This window comes from Grammomys surdaster, unplaced genomic scaffold (genome assembly GCF_004785775.1).
Source record: "Grammomys surdaster isolate TR1022 unplaced genomic scaffold, NIH_TR_1.0 255, whole genome shotgun sequence".
Classification (NCBI taxonomy): domain Eukaryota; kingdom Metazoa; phylum Chordata; class Mammalia; order Rodentia; family Muridae; genus Grammomys; species Grammomys surdaster.
Window position 1 is genome coordinate 9,403,925 of NW_021604696.1, and position 24,481 is coordinate 9,428,405.

The 24,481-nt window shown below is 44.9% G+C and overlaps 2 protein-coding genes across 3 annotated transcripts in view; one reads left to right on the forward strand and one right to left on the reverse strand.

Annotated features, from left to right (window-relative positions):
- Window positions 1–3,607: 3,607 nt before the first annotated feature.
- Window positions 3,608–7,277, forward strand: Rpl31 (ribosomal protein L31). Its single transcript, XM_028775351.1, has 5 exons — window positions 3,608–3,686; window positions 3,889–3,995; window positions 5,822–5,947; window positions 6,857–6,969; window positions 7,208–7,277. Exons 2-5 carry the CDS (start codon window positions 3,889–3,891, stop codon window positions 7,237–7,239), a joined length of 378 nt encoding a protein of 125 aa, XP_028631184.1. The 5' UTR covers window positions 3,608–3,686; the 3' UTR covers window positions 7,240–7,277.
- Window positions 7,278–7,778: 501 nt separating this feature from the next.
- The window catches only part of Tbc1d8 (TBC1 domain family member 8), a 110,101-nt gene continuing 93,398 nt past the window's right edge, over window positions 7,779–24,481 (reverse strand). Inside the window, exons 10-20 of one of the 2 annotated variants that reach the window (XM_028775349.1) lie at window positions 22,183–22,397; window positions 21,311–21,428; window positions 18,031–18,316; window positions 16,995–17,124; window positions 16,759–16,857; window positions 16,167–16,235; window positions 12,770–13,010; window positions 12,360–12,425; window positions 9,973–10,062; window positions 9,586–9,683; window positions 7,779–8,759 (exon numbers count right to left, since the gene is read on the reverse strand). In XM_028775349.1, coding sequence (XP_028631182.1) covers window positions 8,319–8,759; window positions 9,586–9,683; window positions 9,973–10,062; window positions 12,360–12,425; window positions 12,770–13,010; window positions 16,167–16,235; window positions 16,759–16,857; window positions 16,995–17,124; window positions 18,031–18,316; window positions 21,311–21,428; window positions 22,183–22,397 — 1,853 coding nt within the window. In that variant the 3' untranslated portion in view covers window positions 7,779–8,318. Of the gene's footprint in view, window positions 8,760–9,585; window positions 9,684–9,972; window positions 10,063–12,359; window positions 12,426–12,769; window positions 13,011–16,166; window positions 16,236–16,758; window positions 16,858–16,994; window positions 17,125–18,030; window positions 18,317–21,310; window positions 21,429–22,182; window positions 22,398–24,481 lie in introns of those variants that run through there. The other variant, XM_028775350.1, reaches the window with a different exon arrangement.

The following is a 24,481-nucleotide window of genomic DNA, read 5'->3' on the forward strand; positions in this document are numbered from 1 at the left end:
ACCTGCAGAAATGATGGAGATATTCCCCACCAAAGCATTCATTCATTGCTGGCAATTGCTCTCAATCAGGACAGATCCGAAGGACTATCTCACTACCAACATGAAGACCAATGATACCTGCAAGGTAGGTGTGCCTATGTGTGGTATGTGCACACATACACAGCACAGCGAGATGTCTGAGGTCTTGGACACCTGCAATCATCTTGTTCATGAGGTTCAGCATACTAAAGTGAGGGTGCTCCAGTGGTCCTGGTGGTTTAGACTGAGTGCTTCCAAGTTCTTGTTCTCTTGTTCAAAGAATTGAAGAAGTACACACAAATAGTGAATTAGCAAGGGTCTTATTCAAAAGCAGAGTAAACATACAGACTAGATGCATTGCTATGAGAGAACAGCAAGTTCCAAGCAAGATTGTCCTGGGTTATTTTGCAAAGCTTCCTTTTATGGGCCCAGGAGGAGGGAGGAGTTAGTTGCCAAGGGGATGAGATGTGAGTGATTTTGTGTTTCCATTGATAGGCCTGGGTTATGTAACCCTTCATTCACTCAACATGTTCTTTATCATGATGCGTCTGATTTCAATCATAGGCATGTCCAATCATGCCCAGGCACAGGATAGTAAATAGATTTCCCCCAAAAAAGTTCACTCAATGGTTACCTCACTACGAATGTATAAAAAGCAGCCCAAGCTGAGTTGGGCTCACCCCTTGCAGTTCCAAGATATGTTCCAGCAAGTTTGACCACAAAAGGGGAGTCACCAGAGGTTGCTAGGGAGTTACTTGAAGGTATAAGAATTGACTAGCCACTTTGTTTGGAGAAGGTTGTGTGTGGAGCTCCATGCAGATACATGTCTCAGGGTGCTAAGCTGCCTCTGAAAACTACCTGCTCCTAAAGCAGTGGTTTAGGAGGAGCTCATGGTTTAGGAACCAAGATGCTGGTTGCATGGAGCTAAGTTCCTTCCAGGGCTCTATTAAGATAGATAGGTCTGTACTCTTGCCCTCTTCTGTGAAATGATGATGGCTCCTTCTTGTTTCTCTAGCTAGGATCCATTTTGGATACCATGAGGTTGAAACAGATATGCCCCCTCGATTGCTCTATCCCTAAGGGTAGAGGTGGAATGGGCAGGAAATATTTTTCATCCACTGAGAGAAACGTTTACTTTTTGAAAGAACTCAAAATGAACCCTGTTTTTAAAAGTCTGTATGGAACTTTGACCCCTCCCCTTTTTCTAACCTAACATCGTCTAAGGGTTAGAGATTGGGTTTTTCTGGAAACGAATTTATAGTTTAATTGTAGTCATACTTTAATTGATGGTTAGACTCCTAAGTGGAACAAGATTGTTACTGGACACAGTGTATTCATTATCCTAAGGTTGTCTATCTGGAAGCCATTAAAAGAGGGTGGGGTATGCTGTCTCCTAATTTAATTTAGCTCTGCCTGAATTTTGCACATGTTCAGAATTTGGGTTAACTCAAAAAACTATTATTGAGTAATTTTCCACTAAATGCATGCATCATGGGAATTGTAATCGCCGGCCTCTTCATTCATTAACTTTGCCCATTAAAAGGACATTTTGCAACCACATCTTTGTTCCAGAAAAACTATGAGCTTACTGTCTGGAAAAGTATAGAGTGTCTTGGCTCAAGAGTCAAGATTGAATGTGACCTCAGTTTAAGATACTACAAACTAACCAAAATTGTAGCATCTTCTGTCTCTAACAACTAAAATGTTGCTTGTACAAACAACATTGTTGTCATTGTTAGATAAGATTCCACTATGTAGCTCTAACTGGCCTGGAGCTCCTCATATAGATCAGGCTGGTCTGGAACTCACAGAGATCCACCTGCCTCTGCCTCCCACTCTGGAATTAAAAGTGAATGCTGCCAAACCCTGCTAGGTGAACCAACTAGTATTCAGTTCCTAGTCATGACTTTTGCACTCTTGCCAAAATGTCCTAGTAAAAATGTAGTGATATAAAATGACTTTAATTTGTGTTCATGCTGTAGCCTGAAGATCTCAAAGTCAGCCATTAATATACTGAAAAAAATCTAATTTGAGTCATCTAGAGAAATGTTGTTAGTGGTAAGAAGAACTTCATATTATGCAGATAAATAGCCCTGCTTTTCTGTAGAAAAGCTCATTAGAAATGAGGCAGGAGAAAATTTCTTTTTGAATTTTAGCTTAATCATTGATGGACGAATGTGCGAATGTGTCTAGTTTATTGGCTCCTTAAATTATTCCTGTTTTACTTTTAGTATGAAGCCAGGAACTCACAGCCTTTTTTTTTTTTTTTTTTTTTTTTTGGTTTTTGGAGACAGGGTTTCTCTGTGTAGTCCTTGCTGTCCTGGAACTCACTCTGTAGTCTAGGCTAGCCTCGAACGCTCGAACTCAGAAATCCACCTGCCTCTGCCTCCCAAGTGCTGGGATTAAAGGCGTGCGCCACACTCACAGCCTTTTATAAACTCAGCTTTTCTAATTAACTATTATTTATTAACCATGACTAATTATTATTTCTTGCTCAAATCAGGACTCTGACTAGCGGGCTCCTCTGACTTCCCAAATTCAAATTTTCATATTCTCTTTATCCCTTCCTCCCCCTTCCTTCCTCAATATCTACTCCCCCCTCCCCTCTCTTCTCTCTCCCACTCTCTTTCTCCTACTCTTGGATTTAGCGTCCTTGTGAAGCCAAGACTAGCCTCTGTGTAGCCCAGAATAGCCCTAGCCTTTGTATCCTCCTGCTCTGCCTCCTGACCGTATCGCTCCTGACTTCCTTTTAAAATATGTTTGAGTGTCTCTGCTTGGGAGATTGCTCTTGGAATTTTCTGAGATCAACCCCAGTACCAATCAGCACTCCCATCGAACTCCTTCTGGTTTGTACTTCTCTAAGAACTGGAACAGAGCCTGTACACTCCTTTCCTCCTAGCCCCACGGAGAAGTCATCAGATACTGTAAAGCATGTTTAGCCCACTATAGTCAAGGATACCTTGACCTCCCAATCACCTGATTCCACCTACAAAGTTCTGGGATCGCAGGCGTGCACCACCACACGTGCCTGTGATTTGGCGAAACCATATGCACAGCTTCCCTTAGCCAAAGGAGGTAGAGAGACCTAGATTCCTTGTGAGATCGTGGAGTGTCTGCCTGCTTGTCTTCTTACTTGTGAGATCCTGAAATTTGCCCCTTGTGGAAACCCCAATAGATAGGCTATTCCGACATGATTAGATTCGGAGATTATTCCCCCCGTACGGCAGTGCCACTTCCGTGGGCATTTTCGACTTGGAAAATAAGTTCTTTTGTTGTGGTCTCAGTCATTCCGGGGACCTTCCGCCAAGCACAGTACCCAACAGATTCAATAAATGTAGACTGAATGAACAAGTGAACACGGAAAGCTGAAGAGCGTCTTCTCTCCTGGCCGGACTCTTCGAATCTGTGTTCGCGTTCGGAATTAGATCCCATGCAGAACCTCCACGGTCCAAGGCAGACTGCAAAGACTGACAAGCGGGACTCCGCCCCGGCCCCGACCCATGCCGCTCGCCCCACCCCCGACGCGCGCCGTGTTTACGTCACAGCCTAACTCCAAACTTCCGTTCGCACACCTTTTCCTCCCCGCCTTCCCGTGACCCGGAAGTTGTAAAGCTACTTTCCATCCCACAATTCCTTGCGCCCTTCCTTTCCAACTTGGGCCCGGCAGAGTGAGTATGGTCGCGGGGACGTAGATCTGAAATCCAGCTCCATCCGCTTCGGGCGTGGGGCAGGCAGGCTCGGTGGGATTTATACCGCGTTGCGCGGAGGCTCTGCGGTTCGGGGCGGTGGGAGGACGGCCTGCCGGGGACATCTTTGCTCGGACTTTACCACTGCCTTCTTAGAGCCTCCCTTCCTGTCGCCTGCATTTAGATGGCTCCCGCAAAGAAGGGTGGCGAGAAGAAGAAGGGCCGTTCTGCCATCAACGAGGTGGTGACCCGAGAATACACCATCAACATTCACAAGCGCATCCATGGAGTGTGAGTACCGGGCGGTCGGTGTGGCCTGCGACCGCCTTCCGGCTCCAGGCTGTCACTCTAGAGCGTTGCTTACAGATTGGGTGCTTTAGAGAGCACGCAGTTTTATTCCAGTCTGACGGTGCGTGCATTGAAGGTGTGCGGGGTTTGGCTTGTACGGTAACCGGTTAGTAACTGTGCTTGACCTTGAGGGAACAGTACACTTTGAGAAGTTTGGTGGTGCTAAAACGAGAGTTTTTGTAATCTGGACGAGTAAAAGGTTGTAAAAGGAAACCCTCGGTGCCTTCATGCTGCAGAAAAGCAGCCGGTTACGACCTGCTCAGCCTCAAATGTGAAATAGGATTGTTTTCGTCCTCCGATCATGCATATTCGTGCTAATGCGGGGCCAGTTGTACTACTGGAGCTGGAAATGCTCAGAGTGTGGGTTTATAAAGTGGCGGTTACGGAAAGTAATTCCGGTGCTTAGACATTCCAGCTCTAGAGCTGAATTTCTTGGACTTGATTGTTCAGTATATTGGGACAGATTTTACCGGGTTGAAATGTGTGTCTGCACCTTATGGGTTGTCCAGTGTAAGGTCTTCGTCCTGTGTGCTTGTGGTCGGCCATGTTCCTTCCCCTATGGTTGGGGCACATCGAGCACTGTCAAGCACTGTTTAGGACTGTGAGAAAGTACATGCTCTACCCTCCAAGTTTACGAAGTGGGGGAATGGGCAATAAGGATTTTGTGTTGAAGGTGTTTGTGTTGCCCAGTATGTGGTGGGGAAGGGTAGCTCTAAGGTGAAAGGTACTCTTCAAAAGAAGCCTTAAGTAGACCATTGTAGAAGTGATATGGCTGTCTGGATGGTTGTGATTTTTTTTTCCAGGCCTTTTGTATTTTGTTGAAAAGGCTTTATATGAGAATCTCTAGCCACCTTTGGTAATTTCTTGGTCCCCATTGTGGTGCAAATCAAGCCTGCTCTGCTGTGCTCCACACCTGGCTTTCCCAGTTTCATTCATTGGTAATTCAGCCCAGTGCTAGCTCTGCCCTCTGAGATCCACTGACTGAATGAAGCCCGTTCCCTTTCTTTGATGGCAGCAGCAGCTTTTTCCAATTCTCTAACAATAACATTGAAATTGCTTAATGCTCCATTTCTTTCCTGGTACACCCTTCTTGGTTTTTGTAGTTGATACCTGACTGGTTGTTTGGATGAGTTTTTTCAAGCTAGATATGAAGTGGGTTATTGGGGGCCCTACAGACAGGCTAGGGGGTGGGTAGAGAAAACAGATGCTCTTTGTCTCACTTGGAGTGTTGGACAGACCTGGGCTTTTTTGGTTGGTTGGTTTTAAAACAATATCTTTATAGACTGTTTTGTTTTTTTCGATTTGAGAACTTCCTGCCCAGCCTCCGGTGTTGGGATCCTTAGTGTGCATCACCATGCCCTAGAAGGTTCGGATTTTTTTTAAAGATAGCCCCTATCATGTTGTACATGAGCGTGGCTACCTCAGTCCCATAGAATGTTGTCTTTGTGCAAGTGTTTTGTCTGAATGCTCCACATTGGTTCTGGAAGAGCAGAAATTTTTAACTGCTGGATCATCTCTGGTCCCCATAGAGATCTACCCCAACATTCAAGATTGCTGTGAGTAGGCCAGGATGGTGATTGATTCTCTGGAAAAGTGATCAGGACATCTTGGATTGTAGGATGTTTAGAATTTATCCCGACCTCCTAAGTACTGATGCTAGTTGTTGGTGAGAGGGTTCTTCTAACTAGTTTTAGGTTTTATGACAAGTCATTTGCATGTGTAATTTTTTATTGCTTTTTTTTTTTATATGCTTGTGTTCTGAACCTTAGGGGCTTCAAGAAGCGTGCTCCTCGGGCACTCAAAGAAATTCGAAAGTTTGCCATGAAGGAAATGGGGACTCCAGATGTGCGCATTGACACCAGGCTCAATAAAGCCGTCTGGGCCAAGGGAATAAGGTATTGAAGTTCAAATTTGATAGTTCATTACCAGATGTGGGGTAGAAAAGATACTGGGACAAGGCTCAGGCTAAGCTTGTGTCCTTTGTTGTAAGAGAAATGGCCGTGTCAGAGCTTGATGAGGTGTGGAAGGGCTCCATTGGATGAGGAAAAGGCAGTGGTTCTGAGCCTGGCAGGAGTCTTTTCCTGCTGCCCAGAAGGGTTGATTTATGTCATCTCCTGTATTGTTGTATAAGTGTGTTAACATGGAGGTTGGGAAGCTCCCTTTAAAGTGGAGTAAGTAGAAAGGTGGGGGGGAGTGCAGCTGGTGATTTTGCAACTGCCGTCATGGGCATACGGTTTGGGATGTGTTAGATTATCCTGCAGTGAGCTGCAGTGTGTGCCTTGAGGTGAGTGGTGTCACAAGAACATGGAGAAGTTTGCAGGGATCTGGGAACTAAATAAGCACCTAGCATGTCCAAAGATTATGAAGGAAGGAAATAGGTCAGCTTTGTTGCTTCTGAAGAGGGGGGTAATGTGTACCATTTGTTTGTTTGTTTGTCGAGACAGGGTTTCTCTGTAGCCCTGGCTGTCCTGGAACTCACTCTGTAGTCCAGGCTGGCTTTGAACTCAGAACTCCGCCTGCCTCTGCCTCCCAGGTGCTGGGATTAAAGGTGTGTGCCGCCGCCATCCGGCCCTTTTATTTCAATTAATGGCTGTATCTATTGGCGGTCATTTTCTGCTTAGGGACTATTGGTTACTGTTGGTGACTGCCTTGACATATCTTAACAGGCATACATCCTGAAACCAGCCTGTTGATCATTCACCTGGGTGTGTTTTCAAGGTCATAGAAGCTTGTTTATTAGGGCATCAGGGATAGATGTGAATGGATGCTGCTGGCATTGACCTTAGCAACACATGTTTTGTTAGGAATGTTCCATATCGCATCAGAGTACGTTTGTCCAGAAAACGTAATGAAGATGAGGATTCACCAAACAAGCTCTACACCTTGGTAACTTACGTGCCTGTTACCACATTCAAAAGTAAGTATCATGGTCTTCCAAATGAATTACAGCAGCAATTATTTGTTAGATATAGAAAAATAAAAAATTTGTCAGTTGTGTGCCTTTACTATGTTCAGTGAAAAGGTGAGTGGCAGGTAAAATTATCAGCCCCTCCTCAAACACGGCCTCGCTCTGGGAAGACAGGAGGCTGCTGTGGTGGGCATGCTGCCTGGGGCAGCATGAGTGGGTGCTGACTGGCTGTTACTCTTCCTTCCAGATCTACAGACGGTCAATGTGGATGAGAACTAACCTGCTGAATGTCAAATAAAGTTGCAGTACTGCCTCCAGGTTTCGGTTTTCCTTTTTGTTGTCTGCCCCATGGGTGGAATTTTTGGATCTAGGGAATTAATCTGAGAACTTCTGTTCTGGGAACGTGGGTAATTAGAAGTATGTGAAACATTCTTTTCACAGAAGTCAGTGTATTAGTTAGTTAGGATTGTGGGGGAGTTTTTGGTTTTTTTTTGAGATGGTGCTGCTTGTTCTGTCTGTAGATTAAGAGATTAAGGCTGGCCTTGAACTCAGAAGCCACCTCCCTAGTGTTGCAATTAAATGTGTGTGCCACCCTGCCCAGCTTGTTTGTGGCTTTTAACTACAAAGCTAAGGTGTTAGGTCTCATTTTTCGTGCAAGGTTGTATGTGAGCCTAAGATTATGGGGTAATGTACCGAATTAATTTATGTTGTGTGGGTCCCAGGAATTGAACCTGTGTTGTCAACCCTGGCTTTTCAGCCATCTTTGCCAACCAGTCTTGTTTTGTCTCTGGAATGTGTTGTGTGCCCTTAAGACAGCATTTTTTAAAAGTCAGTACAAAAAGAATGATTTTTATTAAAAACCTTGGGGACCAACATTGAAGGCATGGTTTGTACATGTTTTTGGAAGGGCATATAAAGTGAATATGAGATATATTAAATGGTTTCAATTACCAGCATTGAAACAAAATTAGTGCAAAAAAGCCGAATACAATTGTGCAGGCAATGGTTCTGGGGTCTTGGAGGTGAGCTTGTTTTTTGACCAGTGGAAAAATGAGCCTGGGGGTTGATGTCTCTTAGTTACGGTGGCATCTTTTTCTTCATCAAAGGGCAGACTCATATCAGGATCACAAACAGAAACACTGGTTTCAGCAAAGTTGATAGTCACAGTGTAAACAGGGCATTCCACCACTGGTCTGTCCTCTTGAGAATAAATAGAAATGTGTGAGACCTGCGGCAATTCACTCAGCCGTGACTGAGGTTGGTTATCCAGACTCAAGTTTGTGGAGTTCCCTGGTTGTAGGTTGACAATCCTTGCTTTGGTGTGGTCGGTTCCAGTGTGTTCTCCAGCAGCTTACAGGCTACAGGTTATTATTCAGCTTCAGTTCTGGCTGTGGTGGGTGGCTCATTTCCAAAACTTTGAGACTGTACTGATTGACCTTTGCATTTTCAAGTTTGGATTTAATGTTGAGTGGCTTTTCAAAAAAATTCACCAGTGACTGCTCAGTGAGAAGGGAAGCCAAGATGTGTTCAAGGGACACAGTCCAGTCCCCTTCAGTCTCAGGGAAGGCCTGTGGACTCTTCCCAGCCTCAGCAAAAACTGAGTCCTGTTCAGGAGGAGCCGAAGCCTGCGGCTCCTCACATTCTTGGGAGCAGCTTCCTGAACTGCTACCTCGCTGGCCTACTTCTCCGATCTGCAGCAGCAGAGTGGTTACTGTGGCAATGGCTTGATACAGATCATTTTCCTCTGGATCTTCATGGAACATACTATACAGAGTTTTACAGAACTGGATAAATTCTCTCTAGAATTAAAAGGTCACAGACAACAGCATGAGGATGGAGGTATGTCACACTATCAGAAAATCACATGCCATTTAATCTTTGTGCCATAGGAACTCAGTTCTAAGACTGTTGTAATCTGGGATCTTCCTGCCTCTCGAGTAAGCACTGGGTGACAGTTGTACCACTGGTGCCTGGCTGTGCAAGCAGCATATTTGGAAAGGTACTAATATCCCAAGCATTTTGATCAAGGGGGTTTCCATGCTGACTTTGGGTGGTGAAATGTCAGCTCGTGGGATGCATACATTGATAGTGATAAACACTGGGCATGTGGTACATGCCTTTAAACCCAGTGCTTAGGAGACGGGGAGGTAGAGTGAAGATACAAAAGTACCGTACTGTTCACTGATTTGGGTGAAATACGCACAGCTATTTTATGATGGCAAAACAGTAGGCTGATAATTGACAGGAACTTTTTTTAAAGAACAAATAGTGCAGATAGCTCTGAGGGACATAGCTATCACACACGTGAAAGGCTAGGAACTGCCTACCTGGCTTCATGTTCAGTTGGAATTGAAGTAAGGTAGAGGAATACCTGTTGGCCTTCATGCATAACTGTTCATGCCTTGGCCACACACATAGTTTTAAAAGTCAGTGAAGTCTTAATACAGGACCAATCACTCCTAACTTTAAGCCCACATTTCTCACAAATCAGCAGGAAGAGCCTTTTCAGACAAAACCTGCCTTCCTGTGGCACTCGTAGGTGTGGAAGACTGCCTTGTTTGCAACTTCCTGTTGTAAAGAGGTGACTGGAACACAGCGGTGTTATGGAAAGTCAAGATGCCTTACCTGACTCATTTTGGGCAACTCTTTCTCTGTTTTATCCTTTTCTTTGGCTAAATCCTTAATCATCTGCTTCAGTTGTTTCTGATAATCAATTGTATCACCTTGGCAAAGGGAAACAATAGTTTAGATTCTATGAATAAAATTGGGATAGTAAGTGAACAGGACCCCACTAAACAAATTGCATATAAAACCAAGAGGTTACTTTTTTTTTTTTTTTAAATTAAAGACTACGTATTATCTGTCAATCTTCTGGGGTCTTCCTGGTAAAAGAGGGCCCTAGAAAAAGATCAAAGCTGCAGAACTAGGTAGCTTAGTGGCAGTCAAGCCATGGACTTGAATGGTAAGGGATAAGGATAGGCTACTAGGAGCCAGTAGGGAAAACATACTCACCATTGGGTTTGCCCAATACCAGGGGCCTTGAGGTTGACAACAGAGGGTTCTTCAGTGGTGACTGGCTATCTCTGTCATTTTCAGTGAGTGCTTAAAAGAAAAATACTTAAATTGGACACATCTCTGATTAAAGAAGCAAAGTCTTAGTCATTACTGCCCAATCTTGTAAGGTTAGCACCTGTAAAGCTAAATGCTTTATTAGACACACATCTAACAAATTCATACACAGGCACTGCTGATGCTGACCTGGAAAACAGCTGATACTATAAAGAAACTGCAATTTACAATGAGCGCGTCATTAGTGTATTTAGGTGGTATAAATTGGTGGGATTGAGACTGTCTTCACGTAGCCCTAGTTGTCCTAGAATTCCACATGTCTCTGGCAGGCCTTGCTCTTCTCTTCGTCTCAGAAATAATCTGTGTTCTCCTTGTTCCTATTAAACTGCTTTTTACCATCTTCCCCAATCCCTTGCATCCATTTCATTTCCACATCTACCCTAAACAGTTTAATTATAGTATTGCCATTTCTGGTCTGTGGTCACCTGTGATATGTTATCTGACCGGGATTGCATACATCCTATTAAGGAGAGAAAGGCTCACAAGGTCTGCTCCTTCCTGAGGATTTGTGGGCAGTTAGTGGTTGCTGGGGACAGAAGAAACATTTTCTTCATAGTCTTGCTCCTGTAGATAACCCCAGCTATGCTCACTGAGTCACCAGAAGACAACAGGAGTTGGAGGGCAATGGAAGCATTACCACCTGCATGATACACGTGTATGAAGCACTTAATGTAAAATTCTAAGTGCTTCACACTACATTTTCTGGCAAAAAAAAGTTATCAGTGACTTAAGCACACAGACAGGCTGGTTAATTCACATATGGCTAGAGAAAAGCCAGCAACAAAAAAAAGGTCAGCAGTGCAGTTGAATTAAGGAAATTATAATTTGGGAAAGGAAAGGGGCTAAACAAAGGCTTGCTTTGTACACATGAGAACCCAAGTTCAAATCCTTAGAACTCATGTAGAAGCTGAGTGTATTATTGCACATCTGTAATCTCTGTGCTATGATGAGGTGGGATATGAAAAAACCCAAAAGTGAAATGTAAGGATGCACACTCAAGTCCTCTGACTTCAGTGAGTGCCTGTGCCCACAAGCATGTGTTGTGCTTACACAAATTTTGGAAACTGTTAGAAATGAAAAAGGCAGCTGGGCAGCAGTGGCACACGCCTTCAATCCCAGCACTTGGGAGGCAGAGGCAGGCGGATTTCTGAGTTCGAGGTCAGCCTGGTCTACAGAGTGAGTTCCAGGACAGCCAGGGCTACACAGAGAAACCCTGTCTCGAAAAACCAAAAAAGAAAAGAAAAAAAACAACTCAAAACTACCCACCACCAGAGTCAAAAGCATTGGATGTGACCAAGAAGGAATACTATTGGAGGTGAGAGACGAGGATGAGGAAATACTAAACATCAAGAAAGACTAAGTTTAAATGGCATGACTGTGGGCTGGAAAGATAGCCACTCTTGACTTGGGTTTTAGACCCAGTGCTCACATGGAAGCTCACAACTCCAGTCCCAAGAGATTTGATGACCCTCACCTCTGCCAAGTACCAGTTACACACATGGTACACAGGCTTACATATGGACCAAAAGTGAAGGTATGACCAAGCAACCAAATCCTAAGGATCTACAGACAAAAGATTAAGACTATAGTCTATTCAGTTAAATTATAGCACAAATTCTCTTAAATCTAAAGGGAATCGAGCCTAATATGTATTTAGAATTCAAAACAGACCAGAGAAGAGCTCTTTTTACAATCAAGATGTCAAAAAGTGAAGTCAAATAAAATCTGAGAATTTTCTGCAACCTGAAAAAGCCAGGAAAAATAATAGAGTTCTATGTCCTAGAAGTATTTAACAAAATTAGTAAAAATGTCTCTATTACTGAAACCTACACATTTCAATTAGTGTCCATCGATATTTCAATGATAAATGCATCATAGTACCTGACCTCAAATTCTCCACAGAGCCTGTGTCAAAATGAGTCTGATAATGCTGGCGGAGGGGTGTACATCTCTATAACCCCAGCACTCAGGAGGCAGAAGCAGGTGAATTTCCAAGTTTGAGGCCAGCTTGGTCTACACAGCAAGTTCCAGGATAGCCAGGACTACACAGAAGCCCCAGTCTCTGCATACACCCCCAAAATCAGACAAATGGAATAGGATATAAAAATAAGCTGACAAACTTCAAAGGAGTCTGAAAATGCATTGAGAGAAAAAGTGCAATCTCTTTAATTAGTAGTGCTGGGAACAGTGGCTATCCACTAAATCTGAAAACCAGCACAGTGGCTGCACAGTGATGACCTTGTATTGAAGCAGAGCCCAGACTGTCTTACCTGGGGGGATATGAAGCCTGTATAGCAGCTTAATCTTCTCATTCATTTCTCCATTGTACATAATGTCTGCATGATTGAAGAGAAATTAGGTGCAAATTAATTCCATTAGTCTTGGCCTAAGCTCAAAGGCCAAACCCTTGTTGAGTGTGTTCAGTACCCTCACATCCAAATGCTAGAGATACTGTAGGGGGAATTTGTGCTGTGCTTTTCAAAGATTGTGATCTTATGTACACAGCAAATCAGGACCACACCTTAAATACCTCCCATCCCTGAAGGTCATTAAGGGTGACTCTAGCAGGAGCCTGGAGAGCACAGAATGATTGATTGTATGGATCTGTCTGCCCTTGTCTTCTGTTCTCAGATGAATGCCAAGTCAGCTCACTACATGAAGTCATAGAGTCTAGTCATACCCAGACAGCTTATGAAGGCTTTGAATTCTATGAGCTGGTCCACATTGTCATCCAGAAGCCTGAAGATCCTCTCAGCGAGGATCTCTGTATGGGCCCCGCAGGTCCATGGTGATACCAACTGGAATAGGTGTGCAAACTGCCGGGCATCGATGCGGTACTGTTCAGCATAGGGCCTGCTGGGATCATGGCGCAGGGCTATGGGCCTGTGGTGCTCCCAGTAACAGCTCATCATGTGTGCTCTCTTAAAGCATGGGAGAGAAGAAAAGCTGTGTCATACAGTACCATTAGTGCCTTGGGAGGACATACACATTTAAAGCTGTGGCCTCCACCACCCTCTCTCTGGTCATTTTGCCTTAAAAAGTGCTGCTTATTGAGTGGCAGGGTGGAGCCAGACAGTTGAAAAAGCTGTTACCACTTTACTCCAAAGCCAGTAAAGCTGAAATTAAGCATCCCTCAATTGGAGGATGGCTACATTAGTGGCCATGTGGACGTGTTTCCTTTTTAACCTTGTCCATGGGAAAATGAATTCTGATTTCATTATGGAGTTTTTTACAGTGTTTAAAAATTTTACTCTTTGTGATAAAATATGACACAAAATTTATCATTTTGTCCAGTTTTAGATGTGTGGTTCAGCTATAGTTTTAATTATGAAGATACTTTTTATTAGGTTCACTAAAAATAGTCATTTGAAATCCAAGAAGGACACACAGAACTTGGAAGGAGCTGGTAGTAGTAGCTAGTAGGATAACGAAGGCTCACAGTGCAGATGCAGAAGCCACTAGCGCATTTTTATTTTCTGAGTTGTTTCTGTATGTTAACAACTTTAAATTTTAAAGAAATAGTACATTTAAGACCTAGGAATTAATTAAAAAAACTAAAGCATTCAGGACTTGCCTTGCCCCTTCATTGAGAGAATTTCAGTCTCTTGATAAAATTGTCACATGCATACAAAATCTCATTTGGCAAAAATGTATGTCTTCTGTCTTTAATGGGTCAAAACAAGTGCGGGCACTACAGAAGGCCAATGCTAGTATCATAGATACTCTAACAGTCCACATTCTGTAATGCAGGAGAAGGGGTCATCTGAATGTGTACACTGTGCACTTGTGTGTATCCATAGGCAGACATAATGTGGTGAAGTGAGTTTCCCTATTACTGTACAAGGAAGGGCCACAGCGGCAACAGGGTGGGCAGGCCACTTCCAATTTTTAGTTACAAGTTTTTTTTCTTTAATGGTGAGAAAGATGCAGACCCATAGAGGGAAGCAAAATATGAACTCAAATGTGCTCTGGAGCAAAATCATCCAGCATAGTGTATGAATTTAGCTGATCATTCAGAAAAATGTGTCCATGCTCTCAACTGGAGAGAGAATGAGACATCACAAGTCTGGGCGCAGAAATTCAAAGGGCTACTTAACATCAGAAATAAATGGTATCAAGTACCAATCATCATTCACCTCCTCTTTCTTTCTATGTGGTATTAAGGTTCAAGCTCAGCCTGGCCATGTAAGGTGAGCTGGTTGGTCTTAAATGTCAGCACAATCCAGAATCATCTTGGAAGAAACTTAATGGGGAATCTTCTAGATCAAGTTGGCTTATGGTGGGCAAGTCAAAGGAGACAGGGTGTCTTGATAATTGATGTAGGAAGAAGACCCAATCCATTGTGAGTAACATTTCCTAGACAGAGGACCCTGAACAACTTAAGAGAAAGCTAGCTGCAAGCAAAGAATCAAGGATGCAGTTACTCCCTTGGCTCTTGATTGTGGATGTGATATGACTAGCTGGTTGAGTTCTGCCTTGACCTCCCTAAAATAATGGACTTTAGCCTGGAACTATAAGCTAAACACACCCTTCTCTTATATTGTGTTGTTTTGGTGAGGATATTTTGTCATAACAACAGAAATGAAACTACATAGTACAGTAAGCATCACTGACTGGGCTACATCCCAAGGACACCACCCCCTTACAGGTATTTATTTATGTGTGTCTGTGTGCACATGTGCACACGGTGTCAGAGAACAATTTGTGGATGTAGGTTTCTACTTCCACAGGTTTCTGAAGCCAGCACTCAGCTTGATGGCAAGCATTTTTACCCACTGAGTTATTTTGCTAGTCCCTTGCCTTGGTTTGATTTGGTTTTTCCACTATGTGGCCATCCTGCTTAGTTTCAAGCTTGACCCTCCTGCCTCAGGCTCTCATGTGCTTGGATTATAGGCATGCACCACTATGCTGACTCCTCTTTAATTGAAAGAATGTTTAAAGCAGTCAATGAGAGACCAGGCTGGCAAATCCTAAGCCTAGGAACGGAGGATAAACTGAAGACGACATACTCTGTTGAACCTACTCAGTAATTATAAATCAAGGCGAGGAGATTCCTGTGTAATTCTGATTCTAAGGCCAAGAGATGCACCTAACACTCAACCAGAAGACAATGGTTCGATCCTTAAAGTGCCACACTATACAGAAGCTAAGTTATGTACTAGGCAGACAGACAGGTGAGTATCTCAGTTCCACACCAGGTAGGGAAACACAGTGAGAACCTGTCCAAAGACCAAAACAAAAAACTCAAGGATTAAAAAAACAGGGCTCTCTAGTTTACTATAATATTACTAGTTAAAAATAAACTGGGATCTGGATCAGTACACATGCAATAGGCATTATCTGTTGATAAAGTGTTAGGGTGAGAGATTAAATAAGTAAAAATCTAAAGGCTAACTAACTGTGCCCAGTTAGTGATGCATGCCTGTAATCCCAGCTGCTTGACACACGGAAGCATCACAAGCAAGAAGCTACCCTTGGCAACTTAGTGAGACACTACTTCAAAAAAAACAAATGTAATTTAAGTGCAATGCCCTAAAATGCCAACTAGAAGACATTGTACCCCAACAACGATAATAACACTGATGATTATACAGGATAAGGAAGAGTTGATATCACCAAGGGAAAATGTATGAAGCAGCTACAGACCAACCACTTAATATGGAAGTGTGTGTAACAGCTAGTACATGCTGAGGGGCAGAAGCAGGGGTAAACACCACCTTTTCAGAGTAGTCCCTGTCTACTCCAGACCTGGAATCCATGCTCACTAGTATACTGCAGAGTAGTGAACATCAGACCACAGTGCAGCAAATGCCTCTCTACCGATGCCTGGGCTGTCCTGGGATCATGCCAGCTCCTCCCTTCATGTGCCAGCCTGAAGCTGTACTCGGGGAAAACTGACCCACATATAAGAGGCACTAATCTGTTGACAAAGTGTTAAGGAGGGTTAAAGCTCTAGCCTCTGCTACCAGAGAAAAGGCAACTATTGGCCCTTAGGAGAAGGCACAGGCCCACAGGCAGGCAGGGCCCTTGTGTTAGGACTTGGCTCAAGGCCCAGGACTCCCTCCTAGATTTCCTACCTTGAATAAGTCATAGAGTTCCTCAAGGTCTTCAGGAAGAATGGAGACTTCTGGGATAACGACACGGAGCTTAGGGAGAGAATTAACAGTGGTGGAGTAAGATCCAGGCCTACACCCTGCACCCCTGCACTATCAGAGGAAGGTGGAACTTTCCCTCCTAGTGGGGGACATGGAGTACCCTTGTCTCAGTAGCATCAACTTCTCTCTATCACAAAATTCAGGTCAAGAAAGGTCTTTTGTCTTTAACCTTCCAATTTGCACACTATGTTCTGAGCCAGCCTGTTAAGCTCTAATGGAGGTGAAGACACCACAGAGACTTCAGGTTAACAGCTTCTTCTGAAAGACAACACTGCAGGCCATCTCCTATTAAACCATGGGCATTATCCCCACTTTATAACCATGGAAACTGAGGCTCCCAGTACTTAGCTGATCACAATTTGACTCTTAATAATTCATTGTTTCTATGTGATATTGTGGCTACTAAGTTTAAGTTCAGTGAGGGAAGGAAGCACTTCTTCCTATGTTTTATGACCACTGAGGGCCTCACAGTCTGCTGTATCCCATGAGCCCCATGGAGGTGCCCTCTGCTCACCACATTCTGCTTGGTGGTGTCCTCATGTCCTTGCAGGACCCTGATCCTGTGCTTGCAGCGTAGATGCTCAATCTGCTCCACAGACTGGTTTCCAAATTTCTGCATAGACACAGGGGCCTGCTGAATCCAGAGCTAATCGGAAGCAGCCAGAAACCCTCCTCCGTGACTACAGCCAAGGCACACTTTGGCTTCCAACTAGGAAGGGGCCTGGGAGGATGGAACAGGGGTTCCTGTACCTCATAGGAGTCCCGGATCAGGTCAGCAATGTCGGTCACAGGATAGGGCTCCTGGTCATCAGAGAAAAAGGCATGGTGGCTGCCAATGGGGGGCCCCGGGCTGTCTTCATTCTTAATGTGATCTAGAAACCTGAGCACACCTCCACAGTTAAAACCCATATCTACCCTCACTGGGAGAGCACTGGGCACAGGAGATCCCCGCACACTCTCACACTCTTAATATGGGATAGGGCAAGGCACCAAATACCATGGTCACTCCAGCAGAAGCAGGAAGCTTCCAAGTCAGGCTTGTGGACCTGGGCTCCATGCATTGCTAAGCCCCAAGACTCCAGTGACATCATCATAAACTGTGCCTACATGGTTTTAAGCTGCCACCATATTCTAAAAAGAAACTTATCTCCAAGACCCAAGGTCCAGGCTCAACCTCATGTCTTTTTTTTTTTTTTTTTTTTGTCACTCTAGCTCATTTACTGCTATACTAGTGGTTCTCAATCTTTCTAATGCTGTGACCCTTTAATATAGTTCCTCATGTTGTGGTGACACACACACCCCCAGCCACATTATCTTGTTGCTACTTCATAATTGCAATGTTGCTCGTAAATACTCGATACACCAGTATACCTGATAAGCAATCCTAAAGAGGTCAAGACCCACAGGTTGAGAACTATTGCTCTATACACAGTACTTGACATTTCCAGTTGGCTATCCATGTATCAGCCAGCATTTCCTGGTGGTCTTCAGTCCTGTTCAGCACTACAGTGATTCCATCTAAGATATTCTTAGAAGACAAAAGCATGTAGGGCCCTGTTCTCCTTGGACTCTCATTTGGCAGAAAGGAAGAGAGAAGATGGCCACCTTTGTAAGTGGTGGTGCCACATGACAGACTTATTCTAGGGAGACCACAGGATGACAGGAACAGAAAGCCTCCACAGATGTGGCACACATGCTATGGCCTCCCTCTGGTCTTCCTGTTGCCCCAGCTGCAACTTGAACCCCATTCCCCCATGACCCACAGGAGGAAGTAGCCAGAGCTCACCTGCTGAGGATCATCAGGGCCTGTCCGTCATCTCTGCTACTGCACAGTTCCTCTGCGTTGGCTTCCAGCACAGCCAGGCCCAGCTGGAAGATGGCCTTGATCCCATCGTAGAAGAAGCAATCGACAACATTCACAGCACTCTCCAGAGGCATGATGCTGAGAAACAGAGTCAGGAACCAGGATAGGGAGATGGACGCCAACGCTGAGAGGTCGCTCATGTGCTCTGCCAACTCTGGGAGGTGCTCCTTGATGAGCTCCTCAAATACAGACTGGTCCACCTGAGCCCCTGCAGAAGAGAGCAGGGAGCTTCTGTGGGAGAGACTCGCGCTTGCCAGCAGAGGGCTGAAATTAAGCTTGCTCTAAGGTAGTGTCATGAAACAAGAACTGGAGTCCAGAAAAGAATGTGTGCTTAGTTCACTGACTCTTGACATGTGACCAATGTAAAGACAAGTCTTTCCAAAAACCAGTGCTTAATCAGTGGGGAAAGGATTCTAACCCACCCCTACACACAGAGAAAAACATTAGAAACAAACAGGACCTAAAGGCCAATGCTCATAATTTAGAACTTCTAGAAGATAATTCAGAAATAAGACAGAATTATCTTAGGATATAAAAAGTACTGCCCACTGGAAGCATCAGAAATCCCATTCTTTGATGGGCAGTGGTGGTAGACACCTATAGTCTCAGCACTTGGTAGGCAGAGGTAGAAGATGGATCTCTCTGAGTTCGAGGCCAGCCTCATCTACAGATCGGACTCCCAGGATAGACAGAGCTATCCAAAAAAACCCTGTCTAAAAACCAATTCTTTCTTCAAAAGGAACCAGCAACAGAATGCAAACGTGAGTTTAACTACAGAAAATTTCATAGCACGTCTCCCTGGCACTCTCAAACAACTTCTGCAGCTTTATAAGAGCCCAATATCCAGTTCCCTTTTTAAAATAATCAAAAACTTGCCTTCAGATAGCAGTAAACACACAAATATGTTCAAAGCGATTAGTTAGCTGTGACATGCAAACTAAAAGCAACAGGACAAATACCATTCGCAGCACATGCTTAAGAGAAAAAGGACAAGCCCAGGTGTTAGCAAGGACTCAGAACAAGCTGAGGCTTGCACACTGCTGAAACAAAGCACTTAAGTCATCCAGTTGCATCCACCTGGTAAGACTGGTGGCCTCTTATTACCTAACACAGACCCCTAACCCTGTATCCACAATCCTAGGGAAACATGAAGAGAATGACATGAATATTCACTGAATATTATTTCATGAACTCAAACCGATGGCCACCTGAATTCTCTTCTGGAAATCAGTTCAATGGGAAGCAGCTGGGATCCCATGAGGGTCAAAGTGGGATGACCCACTCTACGTGTGGTTAGATTAAGGCTGGAAGGAAGACTCGAACACTCCCTTTCCCTGCTTGCCCTCTCTCTTGCTGACAGGTTCCACTCTTATCACTCCCCTACTGTGGCGTTCCTTGACTGAAGGCTCTAATGACATCTGAGGACCAGCAGCTCTCCAACAATCCTTCAGGTCTTCAGGACAAAATGGGGAATGTTAGACATTGGGCTTCAAGAAACTATTGGATTCTATGCCTCTCCACTGTGAGACAGTCACTCTTAGATTCGCCAGACTGTATCCTGTAAACCAGTCTAATGGGTCCTAATACACATTACTGTTCCTAGAGGGATGGAACTCTGAGAACAGTAACTAAGACAATGACTAGACAAGTCAACCATGGTATGAACCTAAAGACCTAGGTCTACAACACAGCGGAGCAAACTACCTACCTACCTACCTACACACACACGGTCACTGCAAGCTGTCTTATAGCAACACTTAGCAGCCACTGGCTTTGACAATGCTTCTCCCAAAGACACCACATTTCTTAATATTCTGCACACCTCCCACAAAACAAAGTGAAACAGGAAATGAACCAGCTGCCCACCCACCCACTCGAGCAAGGAGGAGAGCCAGGTGCCCATCAAGTGCACACATGTATCCAAAATAGCACACAGCCTGTGCACACATATCCCCCATTCCATTTCTTACTGCTACAAGCTGACAGACCCTTCAGTTCTTAGAAAACAGTCTTTAAAGCTTCCTATATGGGCCCTACAGCCAGCCAGCCACCAAATTCTCTATCTCCCTGGTTCTTTTGTTTGTTCCTATACTGACACCCTAATTTTTCTTTTTTTAAACTATGTTTATTCATGTGCACATGTGTGTGCATGTTTGTATATATGTGCACAAGACACAGAGAGACAGACAGACAGACAGACAGACAGACAGACAGACAGATCAGAGAGAGAGACAACACCAGAAACTATCTACCCAGGGCAGGCTGACCAGCTATAGCCTAAGACTCCTGCTAAAGTCAGGATACGGTTCAACCTTGCCCAGTCCTGGAGGGTTTTGTGTTAAGGCTTGGTTTCCAGGCGGTATTACTTGGAGGTAGGGCCTAATGAGAGGTGCTCAGGTCTAGCGGGGACAAGACAGTTCTCTCGCAAAGGCTGCAAGGAAAGGACCAAGCATGTTCTCACCTAACTCTCTGCTTCCTGGTTGAAATGTGGCCACGTGCTTCAACATGCATCCCTACCATGGAGCCCCCGCCTTCTCTGTGCATGTGCTGGACCCTTCAACCTTCAAAACTGAGCCAACCAACCTGTCTCTTAAGTGACCAGCACCAAGTAACAAAAAGCGGACCAATGTAAACCCAAAGAAAGCTTTGTCACCCTCTCCTGTGAGTGCCTCTGGCACTTGGTCTCCTCTGGCCTGGAAACCCAGAGCATCGTCTCTCCTTTTCCAGGCCACAGCACCTATGCAGTCTTTGGTGCTTTACACGGATGTGTTCCTCCGACCTAGAGACTTTCGGTTCCCTCTTGCAGATCAGCTATTTATTTCAACCAAACACCACAGGTATTCCATGGAGTTGCCTGATTTTACTTTGTTGGTACGAGAGAAGATCTCCCTGAGTTAAAAGCTGTGTATGTGTGTGTGTGTCTGTGTATGTGTGTGCGTGCACGTGCGTGCGCAAACTGGTTGAGGAGAGCAGAGGTGAGTTATGAACAGGGCTAACAATGACTGTCCTCCCCAAGCTCAGGTACCACTCTCCAGATACGGAGGAGGGGGAAGGGAAGAGGAGGAGGAAGAGGAGGAGGAGAATGAAAAGGAAGAAGAGGCAGAGGAGGAGGGAGAGGAGGAAGAAGAGAAAGAGGAATAGAAGAAGGAAGAGGGGGAAAAGGAGGAGGGGGAGGAGGAGGGGGAGGGGGAAGGCAGTTTACCGATCACCCGGTGGTTGAAGTAATCAGGCAGCATCCGCTCACACACAGCGACCAGCAGCCAGAAGGCTTCCTCCTCTTTGGCATACAGCAGCAACACAGAGGTCAGGATGTTCATGGACTGCATGGAGGGCCACAAAGGTGACCATTAGTGCCCAGACTACCTAGTGCCACAGGAACATTTCCAGCATGTGAAAAGCCCTGGGCTTGAACTACAAACAAAACAAGCCCAATCGATGCACAGGGGTAGAGTTTCCCCACACATAATGACAGCAGAAGTGGAATGATCCTGAGTTGAACAGTTGATCTACATTTGTGGTCAGCTGTAAGATAGCTTCAAGCTTGGGTCAATACAGCTATTTTCTGTACATTTGGACAACAGAGATACATGCATAGACTTTGACTACCCACTGGCTCTGTTGATTACTAGAAAGTTAAATCTTATATTTGCAAATGTCAGGGCTTCTAACCCAGTCTCCTGCTGGGTTGTTTGAATCCCTGGATTATCTTCTAGTGCTTGCTGGCTGCATCCTCCCACTTAGACCTCTCTTTCTCACTCTCAATTCCAACAGGAAAGGGACTGCCCCCATCACCCTTTCCTCCACCAGCACACTGCCGTGTCACCCCTATGATTTCTGCAACAGTCTCAATGATAGTAAGCCCACTCCATCTCCAGTGTGCATGGCACCTGCCCATGCTGACATCTGGCCCCATAACCCCCTTCACAGATGATTGGCCTGTTTGGCTGGACAGCAGTTTGGAATATCGATTCTGGGAAAGATGCTTGTCCAGACGGCTGGAGAAAGAGTGGAAGCCTGTGGTGACCATCGCACACACAATACACAATCCTCATGGCTCCATGAATGCCACCTTACCTGGCAATATCCAATCTTGGGGTTCCGGTGGGCATACGCTGTCAGCACCCGCCTCAAGGCAGCAATACCAGTTTCATTCTGGAAGGCAGGGTGCTCAGGCAGAGAGCGGTGCAGGTCCCTCTCTATCTCCTCTGTCACCAGACAGCAGCGTCCCAGCGACTGCTCCACCAGATTTCCATAGTACCCAGGGTGTGAGGCCAGGTCTGTCACAGCATCTGAGGAGTGGAGAGCAACATTTCAAAAGAACGTGGCTATCACGATCATGTCACAACAGGTGAGGGATGCATCAATAACTGCCATAAAACATTCTGAGGCCTTGCTACTGCCTGGTGGACTAACCCAAAAACAGCAACAAGAAAGAAAGTAGCTCTTCTAAGAATAATGCTCTCCAGAAAGGGGGAAAGAAAGATCCATTCCACAAACCAGGCAGAGTGCAGCTTTGTAACAAAGTACATCATTCTGAGCATAAGAAAGGCCTGGATCCAATCCCGAACACACACCTGAGGCAGTCAAGTTGTTAATATGCTTTTATATGTTAATATGCTTTTAATATGTTGGTGCACTGCCCAGATATACACAAGTCCACATACAATTGTCCTATGTTAATTCAACAACAAATTATTGTGTATCTCTGTGCAAAGAGCACGAGAAAGAACAACCCAGATTAAGGCTAACAAAACACTGGCAAGAACAGGCTGGCCTCCATCCCAGAGTCAAGACCCAGGCTTTGAGCAGGCAGGTGCTGAGTGACAGATGACTGGTGGGTGTGAGGAATCTGCTCACTCAGGGACCTGCCTCAAAACTCACAAGGTGGGCTCCGAGGGGACAGGGAACAGAATTGGTTACCATTCTAACAAAGGTTAGATAAGGTTTTAAGTTCTAAATAGTTATAGTAAAAACAGCCCTGTGCCTCAAGTCCCCTTTGCAGCGAGCAGCTGTGGTCCGACCAGCACACTGGCGATCACATGTCATGAGATGTTTCTCACATATAATGAGCTGTGGCTGGCAGTTGCTTGAATGGTTACCTCCTGCCAGCAGAGCAAACACTAGCACCAGCAGACAATCCCTCTTGACCCTATCCATTCCTGTATCCTGTGTAAAACAGTGCTACACAAGAAGTTTTAAAGATGAGGCCACCATGGTGTGTAGTTGACAGGCAGCTTCTGAAGACACGGGTGTAGAGAAATTTTAATTCAGAACATGGCTGCTCTGTGAAGAGATCACATCCAAAGACCTTCTAGGTCTGTGATTCAGCTGGAAAACAAACATACCTTTAATCCCAGCTGACAGAGGCAAGCAGATCTCTAAGTTCAAGGCCAGCCTGGGATAGAGCAAGTTTCAGGTAAAGAAAAGCTTAGGTCAACCTTTAATCCCTTAGTACACACCTTTAATCCCAGACAATAAAGGTAAAGTTAGTTTGTAGAAAGAAGCACCCATGTCTGACATTGAAAACCAAAGTGACGACACAGAGAGAGATCTGACAGAATAAGATCTGCCCAACTCTCAGGAGAAAAGAGAGGCTACTTAAGAGAGAACAGAAGGAGGAGGCAGTTTTAGCAGGACAGTTGTACAGAGACAGGTTGAAGAGAGACCAAGCTAGACACAGGTAAAGACAGAACGAGCCAGAGAATGAGAAGAGCCAGCAGACTGAAACAGGTTGCCAAAGTTAGTATAAGATCAAGCAGAGAAGCCAGACTGAATCAGTTTGGAGAGGAGTTAGAGCCAGAACAGCTGAGTTGACCAGCCAACCAGAATTTAGGAAGAGCTGGAAAGGGTGAGCTTATTCAGCAGCAAGTCTCAGAGGCTGAAAACATTCTAGGCCTAGATGAAATCGTACGGTGGCTAGAAGCTTCCAGCACCAGGCCTAGCTTAGCAGAAGGAGGTAATAAGCCTCGGAGACAACAATTATAGCTGAAGAATAAAAGTTACTATTACACCCTGGGAAGCTGCAGTCATGGGTCAGACAATAGTAGGAGGAGCTTGAAGGAAGATGGCCAAGGTTGGCCTAGACTGGGGCAGTAAAGTTGCTGTAAAGCATAAGATGTATGGGCGGGAATCTTGGACAGGAAAGGGGCAGGTCCAAACTGATGCAACAAGGAGAAAAGAGATAATTCAGGAAGGGGTCACTTGCTGTGAGGAAAGTCTGGAGAAGGCTCCAGCCTGAGTGTAGTGGTTGGAATGAGAATGGCCCCCATTAGCTCACATATTTGAACACCTGGTACCTAGTTGGTGAACTGGTTATGAAAGATTAAGAGGTGTGGCCATGCCAGAGGAGGTGTGGCCATGCCAGAGGAGGTGT